Raw genomic sequence first — 17,909 nt, forward strand, 5'->3', positions numbered from 1 at the left:
GGGCAGTTTCTGTAGAGTGTAAAGAGCAAAACCCAGTTCGTAAAGAGTCAAGAAGAGAGTTATCTGAAAGACAGTGAATTAGATGGGAGTTTTTCTTCAAAAAAAGCTCTGAAAATGACACCTGAGCCCCATAATTGGAATTGCGAGGTGACCCAGAGCTCAGTCTCCAAGTGACCAGTAAGTTATCCCCAATCCGATTGATAGGGGATAACAAACTATCTTGGAAATAACCTTAGTTCTCAACCCTTCTGAATGTCAGATGCAGCAGCACTGTCAGTTATTTAAATAAGTTGTACACTCTATTGCAGCAAAATAGTAGGACATTTTTAATGATTATTTAGAAGGTTTTTGAAAGAGGTTGTCAAAAAGTAAATTATGTTTTGCACTGTGTAAGAAATATCTATTTTTTTTTTTATTGAATTTAGCAATTAACTAGTTTAGCATGTCCCAGATACAGGAAAGGGACCAAGGCTGCAAGCAAGACATCAGGGTACATTTCATTATTTAAGTAAATGTAAAACAAGTGAAAAGAAATTCATAATTAAATTTTTTTTGCTGCTTAGTTACTTTAATTTTGCATTTAGAAAGCTCATAAACAAAAACAATCCGTGTAAATGTCTTTTTTCATAAATGTAAAAAAAAAAAAGAAAAATTCCTTTACTCCAGTGACATTTATATTATTTATATTGATTGCAGATTTAAAAATGAAACAGATTTCTTAAAGATAAATGAAGACCTTTTTGAAAAATTAAAAAATCAAAATGGAAGTTTGATAGAGAAAACACTAAATGAACAGGTAACTTTTATGTTATGTGATGATATGATTTATATATGATATTATATTAAAAATTTGATCCAATCTAGCAAGCACATACTCTTTATCCACAGTAATGGTAGCGACAGAGACATATATTTTACACTTTTTTATTTGAGATTTTTATTCTTTAACATTAAACAAGCACATAAGTAACAGAGGAAAAAAAATAATTTCAACTTCCATCCAAAATGAGCATCTTAGCCCCTTCACACCAAAGCCAATTTTTATCTTCCTGACCAGGCAAAATTTTTAAAATCTGAGCTGGCACTTTATGAGGTAATAACTGTGGAATGATTCAACATATCCCAGTATCTCAGTGATTCTAAGATAGCTTTTTTGTGTCACATTGTACTTTATGCTACTGCTAAATTTAGCTTGATATGATTTGCGTTTAATTATGAAAATATAAAAAATGTGACAAATTTTAAAAGTTTGCAATGTAGTGCAGTGTATTGCGGCGCAGAGACCGGCTCTCTGCTCAGCAATAACAGTGTCATCCGTCAGCCTATCAGATGCCAGCAGCTGACCTCTGCGCATGGCAGTGACGTCATTCACCGCTGCGCTGGGACGCAGATGTCAGCTTCCGGCCTCTGATAGGCTGACGGCTGACACTGGTATTGCTGGGCAGAGAGCCTGTCTCTGCGCGGCAATACACTGCATTACAGTGCTGATGTCGGCGGCTGCTGGAGAGAGCCGCGATAGTTACGGGTTCTATGTGCCTGCGGGCCACAAGAAGCAGCCGGAGGGGCCGCATGCGGCCCGCGGGCCGTGTGTTTGAGACACCTGCTCTATATAATACAAGTGATCATATGATCGCAGGTTCAAGTCCCCTAAGGGGACAAATAAATACAATAAAAAGTTAAATAAAAAAAGTTTTAAATAAATATAAAAAAAAGAGTTCAAATCAGCCACTTTTTACCCCCATGAAAAATAAAGTGAAAAAAAAAGTTTGATCTATCAAAATATAAAAATAATTAACTTGATCGGTAATCACCGTAAACAGAAAAAAAATTAAACCATCAAAATTGCGATTTCTCTTTTTTTTTTGTTTGCTGAAATACCGCAAAAATGCTCTAAGAAGCAATCAAAATGCATCCATCCTTTAAAGGAGTTTTCCCACAAACAAAAGTTCATTTTAATCAATGGCTGTGTCTGATCATACCACATTTCCTGGGCAGGGGAGGAAGCAAAAGAGTATACAGACATTTCAGCAGGGGATGATGTTCGCCTGTATGATCAGACCATGTTCCATACACGGTCAGACACAGCCATTACACAGGGAAACATTTTTAAGATTAACTCAGTACAGGAACATTTTATTTAAACACATCCAATTGTAGAACTTATTATTATTCCAAGAGCTATCGATTAAAATCAACTTGCGTTCGTGGGAAAACCCCTTTAACCACTTTACCCCTGAAGGTGGTTTGCACGGTAATGACCAGGCCAATTTTTACAATTCTGACCACTGTCACTTTATGAGGTAATAACTCTGGAACGCTTCAACGGATCCCCCTGATTCTGAGATTGTTTTTTCGTGACATATTGTACATCATAAGAGTGGTGAAATTACTTCAATATGACTTGCGTTTATTTGTGAAAAAAATCGGAAATTTGGCAAAAATTTTGCAATTTTCAAAATTTTAATTTTCATGCCCTTAAATTAAAGAGATACAGGACAATGACCCTAAACACACCTCCAGGCTGTGTAAGGGCTATTTGACCAAGAAGGAGAGTAATGAGGTGCTACGCCAGATGACCTGGCCTCCACTGTCACCAGACCTGAACCCAATCGAGATGGTTTGGGGTGAGCTGGATCGCAGAGTGAAGGCAAAAGGGCCAACAAGTGCTAAGCATCTCTGGGAACTCCTTCAAGATTGTTGGAAGACCATTTCCGGTGACTACCTCTTGAAGCTCATCAAGAGAATGCCAAGACTGTGCAAAGCAGTCATGAAAGCAAAAGGTGGCTACTTTGAAGAACCTAGAATATAAGACATATTTTCAGTTGTTTCACACTTTTTGTTAAGTACATAATTCCACATGTGTTAATTCATAGTTTTGATGCCTTCAGTGTGAATGTACTATTTTCATAGTCATGAAAATACAGAAAAATCTTTAAATGAGAAGGTGTGTCCAAACTTTTTGTCTGTACTGTATGTCACACAAAATAGTTAATAAATAACATTCCCCACATGTCTACTTTACATCAGCACAATTTTTGAACCCAAATTTTTTTTTGTTAGGAAGTTATAAGGGTTAACAGTTGACCAGTGATTTCTCATTTTTCCAACAAAATTTACAAAACCATTTTTTTAGTGACCACATCACATTTGAAGTGACTTTGAGGGGCCTTTATGACAGAAATTACCCAAAAGTGACACCATTCTAAAAACTGCACCCCTTAAAGGTGCTCAAAACCACATTCAAGAAGCTTATTAACCCTTCAGGTTCTTTACAGGAATTTTTGGAATATGGAAGAAAAAAATGAACATTTAACTTTTTTCACAAAAATTTAGACCCAAATTTTTTTATTTTTGCAAGGGTAACAGGAAAAAATAGACCCCAAAATGTGTTGCGCAATTTCTCCTGAGCACGCTGATACCCCATGTGTGGAGGAAAACCACTGTTTGGGCGCACGGCAGGGTCCGGAAGGGAAGAAGCACCATTTGACTTTTTGAATGTAAAATTTGCTTGAATACCATATATACTCGAATATAAGCTGAGTTTTCAGCACATTTTTTGTGCTGAAAAAGCCCCCTTGGCTTATACTCGGATATATACCGAAGTATATAGAAATTCCTTTGGTGGATAGTGGAAGGGGGGGTTGCGGCAGTGTAGGAGCGGGGCACACGCAGTAGGGCTAAAAAGGCTAAAATATAAATTCGCTATGTCGGAAAGGTGTTAAAACATGTAGTCATACCAAACAAAGTAATTAATAAATTACATTTACTACATGTCTACTTCACATCAGCATTATTTTTATACACCTTTTTTTTAATTAGGAAGGATGTTAAAAGGGTTGAAAGTTTAACAGCAATTTTTCTTTTTTTAACAAGTTTACAAAACCTATATTTTCAGGGAACACTTCACTTTTAAAGTGACTTTGAGGAGCCTTTATGTCAGAAAATGCACAAAAAGACTCAATTTTAAAAACTGCAGCTCTCAAAATATTTATAACCGCAGTCAAAAAATTTGCTAACCTTTCAGGTACTTCACAACATTTAACCCCTTTGCGACCTTGGGATTTTCCATTTTTGCATTTTCGTTTTTTGCTCCCCTTGTTCCCAGAGCCATAGCTTTTTTATTTTTTGGTAAATATGGCGATGTGAAGGCTTATTTTTTGCGGGACAAGTTGTACTTTTAAACGCCATTACTAGTTTTACCATATCATGTACTGGAAAACGGGAAAAAAATTCCAAGTGCGGTGAAATTGCAAAAAAAGTGCAATACCACAGATGTTTTTATTTTTATTTTTTTTACCACGCTCACTGAATGCTAAAACTGACCTGCCATTATTATTCTCCAGGTCATTACGAGTTCGTAGATACCAAACAGGTATAGGTTCTTTTTTATTTAAGTGGTGAAAAAAAATTCCAAAGTTTGGTAAAAAAAAAAAAAAAAAAATGGTGCCAATTTCCGAGACCCGTTTTTGGGATCTGGGGCCGGGTGAGGGCTTATTTTTTGCGCACTGAGCTGAAGTTTTTATTGATACCATTTTGGGGTAGATCTGATGTTTTGATCGCCCGTTATTGCATTTTATTGCAATTTTGCGGCGACCAAAGAACGTAATTCTGTAGTTTAGAATTTTTTTCTTGTTACGCCGTTTACCGATCGCATTAATTCTTTTTTATATTGATAGATCGGGCGATTCTAAACTCTGCGATACCAAATATGTGTATGTGGTTTTTTTTATTATTTTATTTTGAATAGGGCGAAAGGGGGGTGATTTAAACTTTTATATTTTTTTAATTTTTTTTAAAACATTTTTTTTTCACTTTTTGCTTGCTTCTATAGTCTCCATAGGAGACTAGAAGCAGCAACTGTCTGATCGCCTCTGCTACATACAGGGGACGAGTAGATCCCTTGTATGCAGCAGAAATGGTCCTGTGCTATGAGCACCGACCACAAGTGGCGCTCATAGCGACCAGCTCATGACAACCACTGGTGTCTGCTGCAGACCCAGAGTTGTTATGCCCACCCATCGGTGACCCGCGATCACGTGATGGGGTCACCGATGGGCGGGGTAAGTGACGCGCTTACGGCATTGACAGCGGCATTTAACATGTTAACAGCCGCGGGTGGATCGCGATTCCACCCGCGGCTGTTGCGGGCATATGTCAGCTGTAAGAATTAGCTGATATGTGCCCAGTTCAGTGCGGGCTCAGCGCCGGAGCCCTCACTGAACCGGGGGTGATGGCCTTCGGCGTACTAATACGCCCTTGGCCGGTAAGGGGTTAATGCAAACAGAAGAAAAAAATTAAAAAATATTTTTTTTTTGCACTAAAATGTTGTTTTAGCCTCAAATTTTTCATTTTTACAAGGCTGAAATGAGAAAATGGATACTATAATTTGTTGGGCAATTTCCTCTGAGTACACTGATACCCCATATGTGGCCAGAAACTACAGTTTGGACACACAGCAGGGCTCGGAAGAAAAGGAGAGCTATTTGATTTTTACAGCTCAATTTTGGATGGTATAGAATAGATTGTAGAAGCCATGTCACATTTGTAAAGACCCTGAGGTGTCAAAACAGAAGAAACCCTCCAAAAGTGTCACCATTTTGGAAACTACACCAATCAAGGAATTTCTGTTGGTATGATGACCATCTTGAACCCGCAACTACTTCACAGAATTTTATAATATTGTGTCATGAAAATCAAATATTATGTGTTTTTCCATGAAAATGTTGTTTTAGACTCAAATTTCTCATTTTCACAAAGGTAACAGGAAAAAATTCACAATAAATTAGTGGGTCCATTTCTTCTTGTGTATATAGCCGGAAACTACTAGTTGGGCACACTGCATGGAAGGAGCACCATTTGACTTTTGCAGCATAATTTTGAATGGACCAAATTGCAGACACCATGTCACATTTAGAGAGGCCAATGTTCCAAAACAGCAAAAAAAAAAAAACACAAGTGACCACATTTTGGAAGCTGCATTCCTCAATGAATTTATTTATGGGTGTAGTAAGCATTTTGAACACACAGTTGAATCACAGAATTTTAGGACATTGTGCTGTAAAAATGAAATACTACGTTTTTTCCACCAAAAAATTGCTTTAGGACAAATGGCTCATTTTTACAAGAGTAATAGGAGAAAATGGACCCCATAATTTGTTGTACAATTTTTCCAGAGAAATCCGATACCCCATCTGTGGTCAGAAACTATTGTTTGGGAAAACGGAATGGCTCAAAATGGAATAAGTGGCATTTGACTTTTGGAGAGCTATTTTTGGTAGAATGGATTGTGGATAGATTGTGGATGCCTTGCCATCAGAGGCATTATTACTTAATACCTGGGATAGATTAAGAGCATTGTATGTAATAATCCATAGCTTTCCTCCTCTCCTTCGTAATGGCGCGTGTAATGTCAGTTACATTCGGGAGTTATAAGATCTCCATTTGATAGGGTTAGACATATCAGTCTTATCAGCCCACAGTTAGTGAACAAAATGATTCTGAGCTTCTCTGGAGGCGTTTGCTTTTTTTCTCTTTCTATGAAATTGCATTCTTGTTATTGCTCAATATCATGTAAGGGGAGTGCAGTGACTCATATAATAGAAATGCACTGTGAAATACTTGTGGGTAGATGCTGTCATCCAATAGACATAGACATAGCAACAGATATAGCAACTAAAAGACAGGATACGGATTGTACAGGAGGAAAACTGAAGCTGGAAGTACCGGAGACATGTGATCCGCTGTGTTGCAGCAGAAAAAACTAAAAGACCACAGGGGCCAGGGTAGGAGTCAATCATCACCCTGACTTGTAACAAGTCACCTGTGAAGCAAGGCCTGCACTGGTTTACAGCCAAACCCTAGAGGAGCATGTTTGGAAACACAAAGCCATTATTGGAAGTGGATGTACCAAGAGCTGCAGAGTCTTTACGCAGAATAACAGATTCCGACTGCCAAGTTTGAAGGAACAGAATCTTGATCGCGTTAGCTAGATGCTCCGTAAACCCCATTAAAATCAACTTTCGTTCTTGGGAAAACCCCTTTAACCACTTTACCCCAGAACCTGTTTTCACCTTCATGACCTGGCCAAATTTTACAATTCTGACCAGTGTCAATTTATGTGGTAATAACTCTGGAATGCTTCAATGGATCCCCCTGTTTGAGATTATTTTTTTTCGTGACACATTGTACATCATGGTAGTGGTAAAATTTGTTCAATATGACTTGTGTTTATTTGTGAAAAAATTAAAAATTTGGCGAAAATGTAGAAAAATTTGCAAATTTCAAACTCTTAATTTTTATGCCCTTAAACTGGAGAGTTATGTCACACAAAATAGTTAATAAATAACATTTACCAGAAGTCTACTTTACATCAGCACAATTTTTGAAACATAATATTTTTGTTAGGAAGTTATAAGGGTTAGAAGTTAACCGGCGATTTCTCATTTTTCCAAGAAAATTTACAAAAACATTTTTTTAGAGACCACATCACATTTGAAGTGACTTTAACGGGCTATATGACAGAAAATATCCAAAACTGACACCATTCTAAAAACTGCATCCCTCAAGGTGCTCAAAACAACATAGTGTCAGGTGCTTCACAGGAACTGAAGCAATGTGGAAGGAAAAAATGAACATTACCTTTTTTTCACAAACATTTTACTTTAGACACACATTTTTTTAGTTTCACAAGGGTGACGGAAGAAACTGAACCCTACAATTTTTTGTGCATTTTCTCCTGAGCATGCTGATACCCCATATGTGGGGAATATTTAACTTTTTGAATGCAAAATTGCTGGAATCCTTAGCGGATGTCATGTCGCGTTTGGAAATCCCCTGATGTGCCTAAACAGTGGAACCCCCCCACAAGTGACCCCATTTTGGAAACTAGACCCCTCAAGGAACTTATCTAGATGTGTGGTGAGCACCTTAAACTCCCAGGTGCTTCACAGAAGTTTATAACATTGGGCCGTGAAAATAAAAAAAAAATCTCATTTGTCCCAGGAAGGAATTTTTTTCCCCCAATGTGGAGCTTGGTGTTTGCCACATGGTTTCTTTTTTGCTTCCTCTGGATCAACATGTTAGGCTATGGGTTGAACTAAATGGACTTTTTAAGGTTGAAGGAAGACTATGTTACTATAATACAAAAATGTTCTTTTAGCCTCAAATTCTCACCAGGGTAACAGAAGAAAATGGACCCCAAAATTTGCTACTCTGGACTCCGTCTGGCTTCTGTTCAGTGTTGTCCTTTTCAGAAGTGCACAAAACTGTGGCCGACCGTGCTTTTATGCACTTTTAAAAAGATGGACACCAAGTCAAAGGCCAGACAGTTCACAGTGCCTCCATCTGCCTCATTACAGGGAATATTCCGCCAGGGGCTCCACCTGAATCACGTATTTTAGAGATTTACATGTAAACTAAGCGCTCAGTGAAGGATAAATGTGAGCCAAGCCTTACTGCGATCTTTGGGAGACAGAATGAAAAAAAATCGGTAGTAGGTCAAGAATTAGTTTTATTTATTTTTTATGCCATTCCTTGTGCGATATAAGTGATTAGGCAACTTTATTCTTTGGGTCGGTGCGATTACAGTGATACCAAATTTATATAGTGTTACGCACATGCCCGGACAGACTGGCATGAGCATGATTAGTGATCCCACTGGACCATGAACTGAGGAGTGCCTGGAGGGGCGTAACTAAGTATCAACCCGATCCGACCAAAGTCGCACGGCGGCTCAATTGACTCCGTGAACCAGGGAGGAACCGAGCAGAGGGACCAGGTGCTACTCCAGTTCAGACCCCGGTCATGGCTGTTGACCCACACCGGGGAATGCAGGAACAGGCAGATTAGGCTGGCATACAGACAGGTGGGTACTGGCAAGCACAGCTGGTATGGACAGATGGGTACTGGCAAGCACGGCTGGTGTGCAAACGGGGGTACTGGCAAGCACGGCTGGTGTGCAAACGGGGGTACTGGCAGGCATGGCTGGCATGCAGACAGGCAGATGGTAGGAGCGCAGGCTGGATAACGACCAATACAGACTGGGATACAGGAACAGAGCCGCAGATGCGGTAGACAAGCAGAGCAGAGTGAAACTGCAGGTGCGGTGGACAAGGCAGAGCAGAGCGAAACCACAGGTGCGGTGAGCAAGAAGGGCAGAGCAAAACCGCAGGTGCGGTGAGCAAGCAGGGCAGAGCGAAACCGCAGGTGCGGTGAGCAAGCGGGGCAGAGCGAAACCGCAGGTGCGGTGAGCAAGCAGAACAGGGCAGAAAGTGCAGGCAGACAGGACAGGGCTCTGTTCACATGGAACAGACTGGAAAATACAGGAAGATGGTTAGAACACAGGCGGTAGATACGGAGGCAGGTAAATGGGACAAGCAGAACCAGATACACACAAGGTACTTACAATGAAGTAGCAAGTGGACACTAAACTTACAAACAGAAGTACAGAGACAACGAGTTGGAGTTAGGTGCAGGTTCAGACACTGCAGGAAAAGGGAAGGTTCAGACATAGAGACAAATAGGTAACAGACTAGGAGACAGTTCAGACAGGAACTGACACTGGAACGAGCCTGGGTACTCAGCCCCGAGGGTGGCGGAAACGGACTAAAAGTCACAGATAACAGGCCTGGGTATACAGCCCCCAGGGTGGCGGAAACAGGCTAGATACAGGACAAGGCCTGGCAACTCAGAAGCAAGGAGCACACTGATAGAAAGTGTTGCTCAGGCACCTCCTACTGGGTGGAGGGGGTTTAAGTATCCAATGACTCACAGCAATACGCTGGGTACGCATTAGGAGTGTGCACACAGTAGCCTTAAGAATCAGGAAGTGCCAGTGCTGCCGCCCTAAGCAATCAGACAAGAGACATGCACACAGCATGTACTGGAGCAAAGTGTGCAGCCTGGACTGATAGGTAAGATTGCGGTCTTGCATGGTGGGAGGTGGTAAGCCATGCAAGCACGCCGCCAGGGATGTTACATATAGTTTGCTTGTTTCGCAGCTGTCACACACTAAAAGACGCTTTTTATTGCATGACAAGTTTTTACATCCCCATATTTTGCTAGTTATAATTTTTCCATATTTTCCATATTTTTTCTGACTGAGTCATGTTAGGGCTTGTTTTTTGTGGAACGAGTTGACGTTTTTATTGGTACCATTTTCAGACACGTGACATTTTTTAATCGCTTTCTATTCTGATTTTTGGGGAGCAGAATAAACAAAAACCAGGAATTCAGGAATTGTTTTTTGTTTGTTTTTTATTCCAATCTGCGTATGGTAAAAGTGATACGGCAGCTTTATTTTTTGGTTCAGTACGATGGCAGCGATAGCACACTTATATTGTTTTTCATGTTTTGGCTCTTTTACACAATAAAAACTATTTTATAGAGAAAATAATTATTCTTGTATTGCTTTAATCTGAGAGCTATAACTTTTTTATTTTTCTACTGATGGAGCTCTATGGCAACTTATTTTTTGCGGGACAAGATGACATTTTCAGCAATACCATTTTTTTTCACTTTCGTCTTTTCCTTCGTGTTTTATTCCACTTTTTATTTGGCAGTATGGTGATAAAGCATAATATCTGGTCGATGACTAGCCTATCGGTGTTGCACTTCTTAGTGCAGTAGCGCCAGGTTTATTATTTTATAGGGCAGTATTCAGGGCATCGGGGCCAAAATTGGGGACAGATGTTAACAACTAGGACAGAAGATAGTACAGGAATTGTGCTGTATTGTTTGCATTGTCATTAATATACATATTGTCATTTTCTTGATATTGCACCTTGTCTTCCTAAACCTGTAAATTGTTTATAAATAACAACTTTATTTATAGTGCCGCTGCATCGTCGTACCTGTTAACAGTCATACCAGAGAAAAATCAAATGCCCCCAGAGGAGAATCTCTGTTGATGCCTCCTTGGTGGAAGGAGAAATTAGCATATTATGCACCCTATAGCCTACAAGCCAATATCTCTGCAACAGAGAAGAGAAAGAAATTAAGAAAAATTATGTTTTATTGAGCTGTGTAGCCCATTATCATGAGATAACCAGTTTAATATGTTGAAAGGTCCTTTTTAAGGCTTTCACATTTCTCTGATATTGCAAGCTTTCAACTTGTAGCTCAGTTTGTAAAATAATTTTTGTTACCATCATTACAGATCTAGAGTTGTTTCAGGGTTAAAACTTGAACAAAGGGTTTATGGTAATATCAGTGACAGCCTACAGTAAAATTGTTGGGGGTTGATATCAAATATCCTGTTCCAATTGTAGGTTAACACCTAATCTTCATGTTTCTATGAGATAGTTAATTGGTTAATGTTGTAATACTCAGTAGTCCTGATCGTTATAGGGCTGAATTGTCCAAATAACTTAATTTGCATGTGCTGAATAATTTTAGAATATGTTTTTATAGAGATCAGACCTCATAAACAATAAAGTTAAATATTAACTTTTTGGATACCTGCAAGTTATAGGGGGAGATTTGTATAGATTCAATTGAGTTCAATATGAAAAAAATCTTAGATAACCTGCGCCACCTAGTGCAACTAGTGTTGTAAATAATGTTTGTTTAGTGTCTCAAAGGCTGTGTGCCCACGTAGCATTTTTCAAGCGTATATGCTGCGGAATTTCCGCAGCGTAAACGCTTGAAAAACGCATGTATATCCGCACCCCATGGTCCCCAATGGGATTCCGCAAGTTCTATGCACATGCTGCGGATTTTTCCGCAGCGTTTATGCCGCGTTCAAAAATCCGCAGCATGTCATTTAATTTTGCGTTTCCGCAAGCGGAATTGCCTTTGTCCAATGCATAAAAAACGCAAGGCAATTCCGCATGTGGAAAACGCGCGAAAAATGCGCGAAAAATGCGCGATAAACGCGTGCGGAATTCCGCATGCGTTTTTCCGGGAGAGGACTTGCATTTATGCAGCAGAAATTTTCTGCTTCATAAATGCAACGTGGGCACATAGCCTAATTCCAATTTCCTGCTGATCTGACAACTGCAGAAAGCTGCTGGGACACTGGGTTGTCTGGAGTGGCAAGAGCACACAAGTAACAGAGGCCCACTTTTCAGCTACATGTAAAAATAATCTGATCCTAGTACACAGAATTACCTATGCTTCTATACAATACTGAACACTGGTGGACACAAACAGAAAAGGTCCCTGTGCAATATATGGGCCCTTTGCAGTCCAATAGCTCAACATAATGCACAATTTTACCTGCTTTAGAGGTAGAAATGTTCCCCCTTACCTCTTGGGCCCCTGTGTGGCTGCACTGGTTGCACCAATGATATGCCCGCCCCAATACTAAACTTGGAAACTTGGTAGTTTGTTTAATGAATGATTAAATGATGCCTTTCTCTATAAATATTGAATCAAGTATTTTAGCATTGCTCAGTCCAGTGTGTTAATATACGAGCTGTTGGTTACTACCGTTTATATTAAAGAAGGACTCCTCCCAGTGAAGCTTTTATCCTCTTAATACATTGCAATCATCATTATACGGCAATGTGTACTTACAATTGCTCATTCTGCCTTTCTACCAAGCTAATTCAGCTCTTTTCTCTGCTCTATGTAGAAAACGTAATTCTCTTGTCCCTGCATTTATCATCCCCCCTCTTCAACTTCTGTCTGTCCCAGCTGCTCCGCTCCTTGCCCTGCCAGGGGCTTTTGCAGTGACTCATGACTTGTGCAGACAAATTTGACCTCTTGTTTCTACATACACTGTGTTCCAAATTATTATGCAAATAATATTTTCTCAGATTTTCCAAAATTACCTATATGAATTGCAGTCATTGTAATTTTCCAGTCAAATAACTATTAGAGAACAATTGAAAGGTTTTTGTACAAACTGCCTATGATAACAGTATATTTAAAAAAAAACAACACTCAAACTGCACTCAAAATGCATGTTCCAAATTATTATGCACAGCAAAGTTTTCAACCTTTTCATTTTAATAAAGAACAAAAAAAATGGTCATTTTTTAAATTATAAGCATTAGCAGGTTATTACAAACTGAAATCTAACAGTTTTCAACTCAAAACTTTATTCTAGGTGATGTTACATTTGCACATAGGACCCCTTGTTCGAAAGGAGCTTCTGAACTCTCTCGTCCATTGAATTTGTCAGGTTTTGGATGGTTTCTGCTTCAATTGTTTTGCATGAGGACAGAATACCCTCCCAGAGCTGCTGCTTAGATGTGAACTGCCTCCTGCCATCATAAACACTCCTTTTGATGATGCTCCAGAGGTTCTCAATGGGGTTGAGGTCAGGGGAGCATGGGGGCCACACCATAAGTTTGTCCCCTTTTATGCCCATAGCAGCCAGAGATGCAGATGTGTTATGTGCAGCATGAGACGGTGCATTATCATGCATCAAAATGATCTTGCTGCGGAATGCACGGTTCTTCTTCTTGAGCCATGGCAGGAAGTGCTGTTTGAGAAACTCAACATACATTATGGAGTTCATCTTTACCCCTTCAGGGATCCTAAAGGGGCCGACAATCTCTCTCCTTATGATTCCAGCCCAAAACATTACTCCACCTCCTCCTTGTTGGCGCCGTAGCCGTGTTTGCATGGAGTGTCCATCAACCAGCCATCCTCCACTCCATCCATCTGGAACATCGAGCGTTGCACGGCACTCATCGGTGAACAAAACAGTTTTGAAGTCAGTCTTCATGTATTGTTTGGCCCACTGGAGCCGTTTCTGCTTGTGTGCAGTGGATAGAGGAGGTTGAGAGGATGGCTTACGCACAGCGGCAAACCTCTGAAGGACCCTGCATCTTGTTGTTCGGGGGACGTTGGAGGCACCAGCAGCTTCAAAAACTTGTCTGCTGCTATGACAAGGCTTTTTTGCCGCTGCTCTTTTAACCTGACGTAATTGCCTGTAGGAAAGAGTCCTCAATTTTCCCTTATCAGCACGCACACGTGTGTACTGTGAATCAGCTACATACTTCTTGATTGTGCGATGATCAGGATGAAGTGTCTTGGCAATGTTGATTGTAGTCATGCCTTGACCTAAACACTCCACAATTTCTTGCTTCTCAGCAGCTGACACATCCTTTTTCTTTCCCATTTTGGCAGAAAATGTAGGCTGCTTAATAATGTGGGACAGCCTTCTTAAGTAGTCTTGCCTTTCATTGGACACACCTGCCAAACTAATTAGCACAGGTGTCTGCAATTGCTTACAGTGATATAAAGAGCCCTGACACACATCACCATCAATGAGTTTAACTGACCAACAAAAAAAATCTTACCTTATCACTCCTAAACACTTTTTGCATAATAATTTGGAACACAGTGTAGAGCTTAGAATAATTCAGCTAGTTAATCACATGATGTCATAAACTTAATGGAAAACAGAAGAATTAACAGGATAGAAAGGCAAAATGAGCAATTGTAAGTACACAGTCAGGGGGTGGATTAAGAGTAGCAAGGACCCCGGGCAGTTTAGAAGGAGCGGGCCCCCCCCCACACACACACCTGATGTATCACGTGGCATGTCACATGAACCCCTGTGATAGATCATGTGATAGTTCACGTGAAATTAATGTGGCACAATATTAATTATAATAGTTTTTTTTACATTAATTGTATGACTTAATATTGAGCACAATTACATATGCTGACATCCCCTATATACAGTATGAGACCCTACACACAATATGAGCTGCCACAATCCTCCTATACACAGCGGGAGGCCACACGTAGCCATCTATACACAGCGGGAGGCCGCACGTAGCCATCTATACACAGCGGGAGGCCGCACGTAGCCATCTATACACAGCGGGAGGCCGCACGTAGCCATCTATACTCAGCGGGAGGCCGCACGTAGCCATCTATACACAGCGGGAGGCCGCACGTAGCCATCTATACACAGCGGGAGGACGCACGGCGCCATCCACACACAGCGGGAGGCCGCACGGCGCCATCCATACACAGCGGGAGGCCGCATGGCACCATCCATACACAGCGGGAGGCCGCACGGCGCCATCTATACACAGCGGGAGGCCGCACGGCGCCATCTATATACAGCTGAGGGCCGCACGTAGCATCTATACACAGCGGGAAGCCACACGGCGCCCCCCCCAGATACAGCGGGAGGCCGCACGGCGCCCCCCCAGAGACAGAGGGAGGCCTCACGCAGTCACGCACACACACAAACATATACAGACATATACATACACACATAAACACATTTGAAACACAAAAATACATATAAACAGACATCACACGATGATATCTGCCTGCACACTCACACACACTCGCTCACACACTCACACACTCACTCACCATCCCCCGGCTCGGCTCCCGTCGTCCAGCTCCTCTCTGGTGTAGCAGTGCAGGGCGCACACTGCGTGTCGTCATACTAGCAGACACGGCCGCGCACAGGGCCCTGTCTCCTAGCTGTGACGCGGCCGGGCCAGCACACAGGGAAGTTAACAGGTGCAGTGCTGGCCCGGCCGAAGAAGAAGTAGCGGCCGTGCAGCCCCCTCCCCCTTTGCCTGCCGGTATGTGCTGCATTGGTGCCGGCACCGCACATATTATAATGAGGGCAATCTGGCCATGGGCCCCCGGGCGGTAGCCCAAATTGCCCTCATTATAATCCGCCTATGTACACAGTGCAATATAATATGATGACTGCAATATATTAAGGGGAGAAAAACTTTGATGGGAGGAGTGCTTCTTTAAGAGGTTACTTTGACATTACTAAGGTGTTTTTGCATTAAGAAAAAGACCACCGAGTGTTACTACAAGTTTTCCGAGCAGTTGGAGACTTTGGAATTTTTGCAATTGGCAGCATATCTATTCACTGTGAATCAAATTTGGGGTAAAAATTTGACGATTCTGGTAAAACCAAAATTTAAAAGATTCTTTCATTGTTTCTAAAGACCAGTATAAACTTACATTTTATTTGATTTCAGTTAAAAATCACAATGGAAAAAGTTGCTGAACCTGCCAAAGCAAATTTGGTTACCATAAGAAATTCAGTTACTGAAACACGATTTTTCAACCCACAGTACAGTGGCAGGCATTCATGTTTCAAGGTAATCATTTCAGTCTGAGTGTATTCACATAAATTGTTTTTATTTATATTTATGTATCACGTATGTATCACGTAATGATACGTAATGATTACTGCCTGTAAATGGTCAATGTCATTTCAACAAACTTTGTATTAAGTACAAGTAATTGTTTTATATCTTATAAGATAAATATGCTTTTCTCCACTTCCTCCTTTGACTCTTCATTCACTCTGAACGCAGCTGAAATCCATGTTGGTCAAAACAAGACAGAACAGCAGTTCACTGAGGTATCAGATTACGGTTGCCTACTGTAATCTATGGAGAGGGGAGGAGGAGTGGAGAGAGAGAAGAAGAGAAATGGTGCTACGGTTATCTATTAAGAATGACTCTTACTCCAAAGCTGGATTCAGAGCTACACTGCTCAGCACTGCTGTATGATGTCCTCCATGCTGCTGCTTGTATGTGCTACATACAGACAAGAGAGCACGATTCTCTCATGTCTGTGTGTGCTGTGTATGGGGGACAAAACAGCAGTCATACCCAACCTACTAGCTCAGAGACAGCAGACAATTAGATATGGGACATGCAGAGGTGAAAACTTCAGGATACATTTAATATAATGGTCAGAAATAGTGTTTTTATTCATGTATGTGACCATTTATTTTGAAATGTCAGTTGAAATTACAAATGCATTTAAAAGTGTGTCTCCAGTTTTGACTTTTTACATTTTAAAGACCCATCATATTTTGGCATCTGTGTAAGACTGTAAACAGTGACCCAGTAGATAGAATAAAGGGGCTGCAATAACAAATTCTAGAAGTTGAGGTTTGCATTAAAGGGATTGTCCAGGGCATGTATAAAGTTTGTGAGTGAGTTTAACACCCTGACTACTAAGAGTGTGTAATGTATTGACTGTTAGGATTCGGCTGTTTCCCCACTTTTCATGTGATCCCCTTCCATATGTGATTTTCATACTTGCAATCATGTGCCAAATACTTTCTGGTCTGATTCTCTCAATGGTCTCAATTATACACTATTAGGATGCAGTGTGTTAGGCTCCCATGCTAATTTTATGGTTAGAACAACTCCTTAAAAATTTGTATTAATTAGTTACATAATTATGGTGTTCTTATATCTTACTAACAGTGTATTACAAATATTTAGATGAACCTGTACAGCCAACTGTTTGGTCATTTAGATGAAGAAATATCCATCATTTTTCATGACCTTATAAAAAAGATGCGCAATTATCTGGATGAGTACAAGGTATAGTTTTGTTTTGTTACCACAATGCAAGAGGGAGAGGGCCGGGCTCACATGCTCCAGTCTAGTTAATTCCTAAGGTTTTGGATGGGGTTGATGTTAGGGTTCCAAGCAGCTGGTCACGTTCTTCCACACCAAATGCCCACTACTATGTATTTATGGACTTTGCTTTGTGTACTGGGCACTGTCATGGGGAACAGAAAAAAGCCTTACCCTAATTGTTTCCACAAAGTTGGAGACTACAGTTGACCAAAATGTCTTGAGCTTAAACATTAAGATTTTCCTTCACCGGAACTAGAGGGGCTTAAGATAAATGCTTAACAACAATCTCAATAGTATAATAAACCCAGACTTTTCCATTAAAATGCCATATATATAATCATGATTTGTCACTCCACAGAACACATTTCCACTGCTCCAGTGGACGCATATTTTACACACCTCCATCTGATGCTTACCATTGTGCTTGGTGATATAGTATTTGGATGCATCTGCTTTTTGTGCTGATGTTAATACCAGAGGAGGTCTGAACTCTGCAGTTATGGAGTCAGAGAATCGTTGGTGACGTTTCTGCCCTCTGCTCCTCAGCACTCGGTGACTCCATTCTGTAACGTTATGTGGTCT

General features: G+C 40.6%; 1 protein-coding gene across 4 annotated transcripts in view; it reads left to right on the top strand.

Annotated features, from left to right (window-relative positions):
* Window positions 1–17,909, top strand: part of LOC141161763 (uncharacterized) — a 647,860-nt gene that overhangs the window by 455,090 nt on the left and 174,861 nt on the right. For all 4 annotated transcript variants that reach the window (XM_073647070.1, XM_073647060.1, XM_073647089.1 and 1 more), the window contains 3 exons: window positions 697–796; window positions 15,921–16,043; window positions 17,187–17,288. In XM_073647070.1, the coding sequence (XP_073503171.1) occupies window positions 697–796; window positions 15,921–16,043; window positions 17,187–17,288 (325 nt within the window). The remainder of the gene's footprint in view (window positions 1–696; window positions 797–15,920; window positions 16,044–17,186; window positions 17,289–17,909) is intronic.

This window comes from Phyllobates terribilis, unplaced genomic scaffold, assembly GCF_046119375.1.
Source record: "Phyllobates terribilis strain yellow unplaced genomic scaffold, ASM4611937v1 Scaffold_1__5_contigs__length_1240528914, whole genome shotgun sequence".
Lineage (NCBI taxonomy): Eukaryota > Metazoa > Chordata > Amphibia > Anura > Dendrobatidae > Phyllobates > Phyllobates terribilis.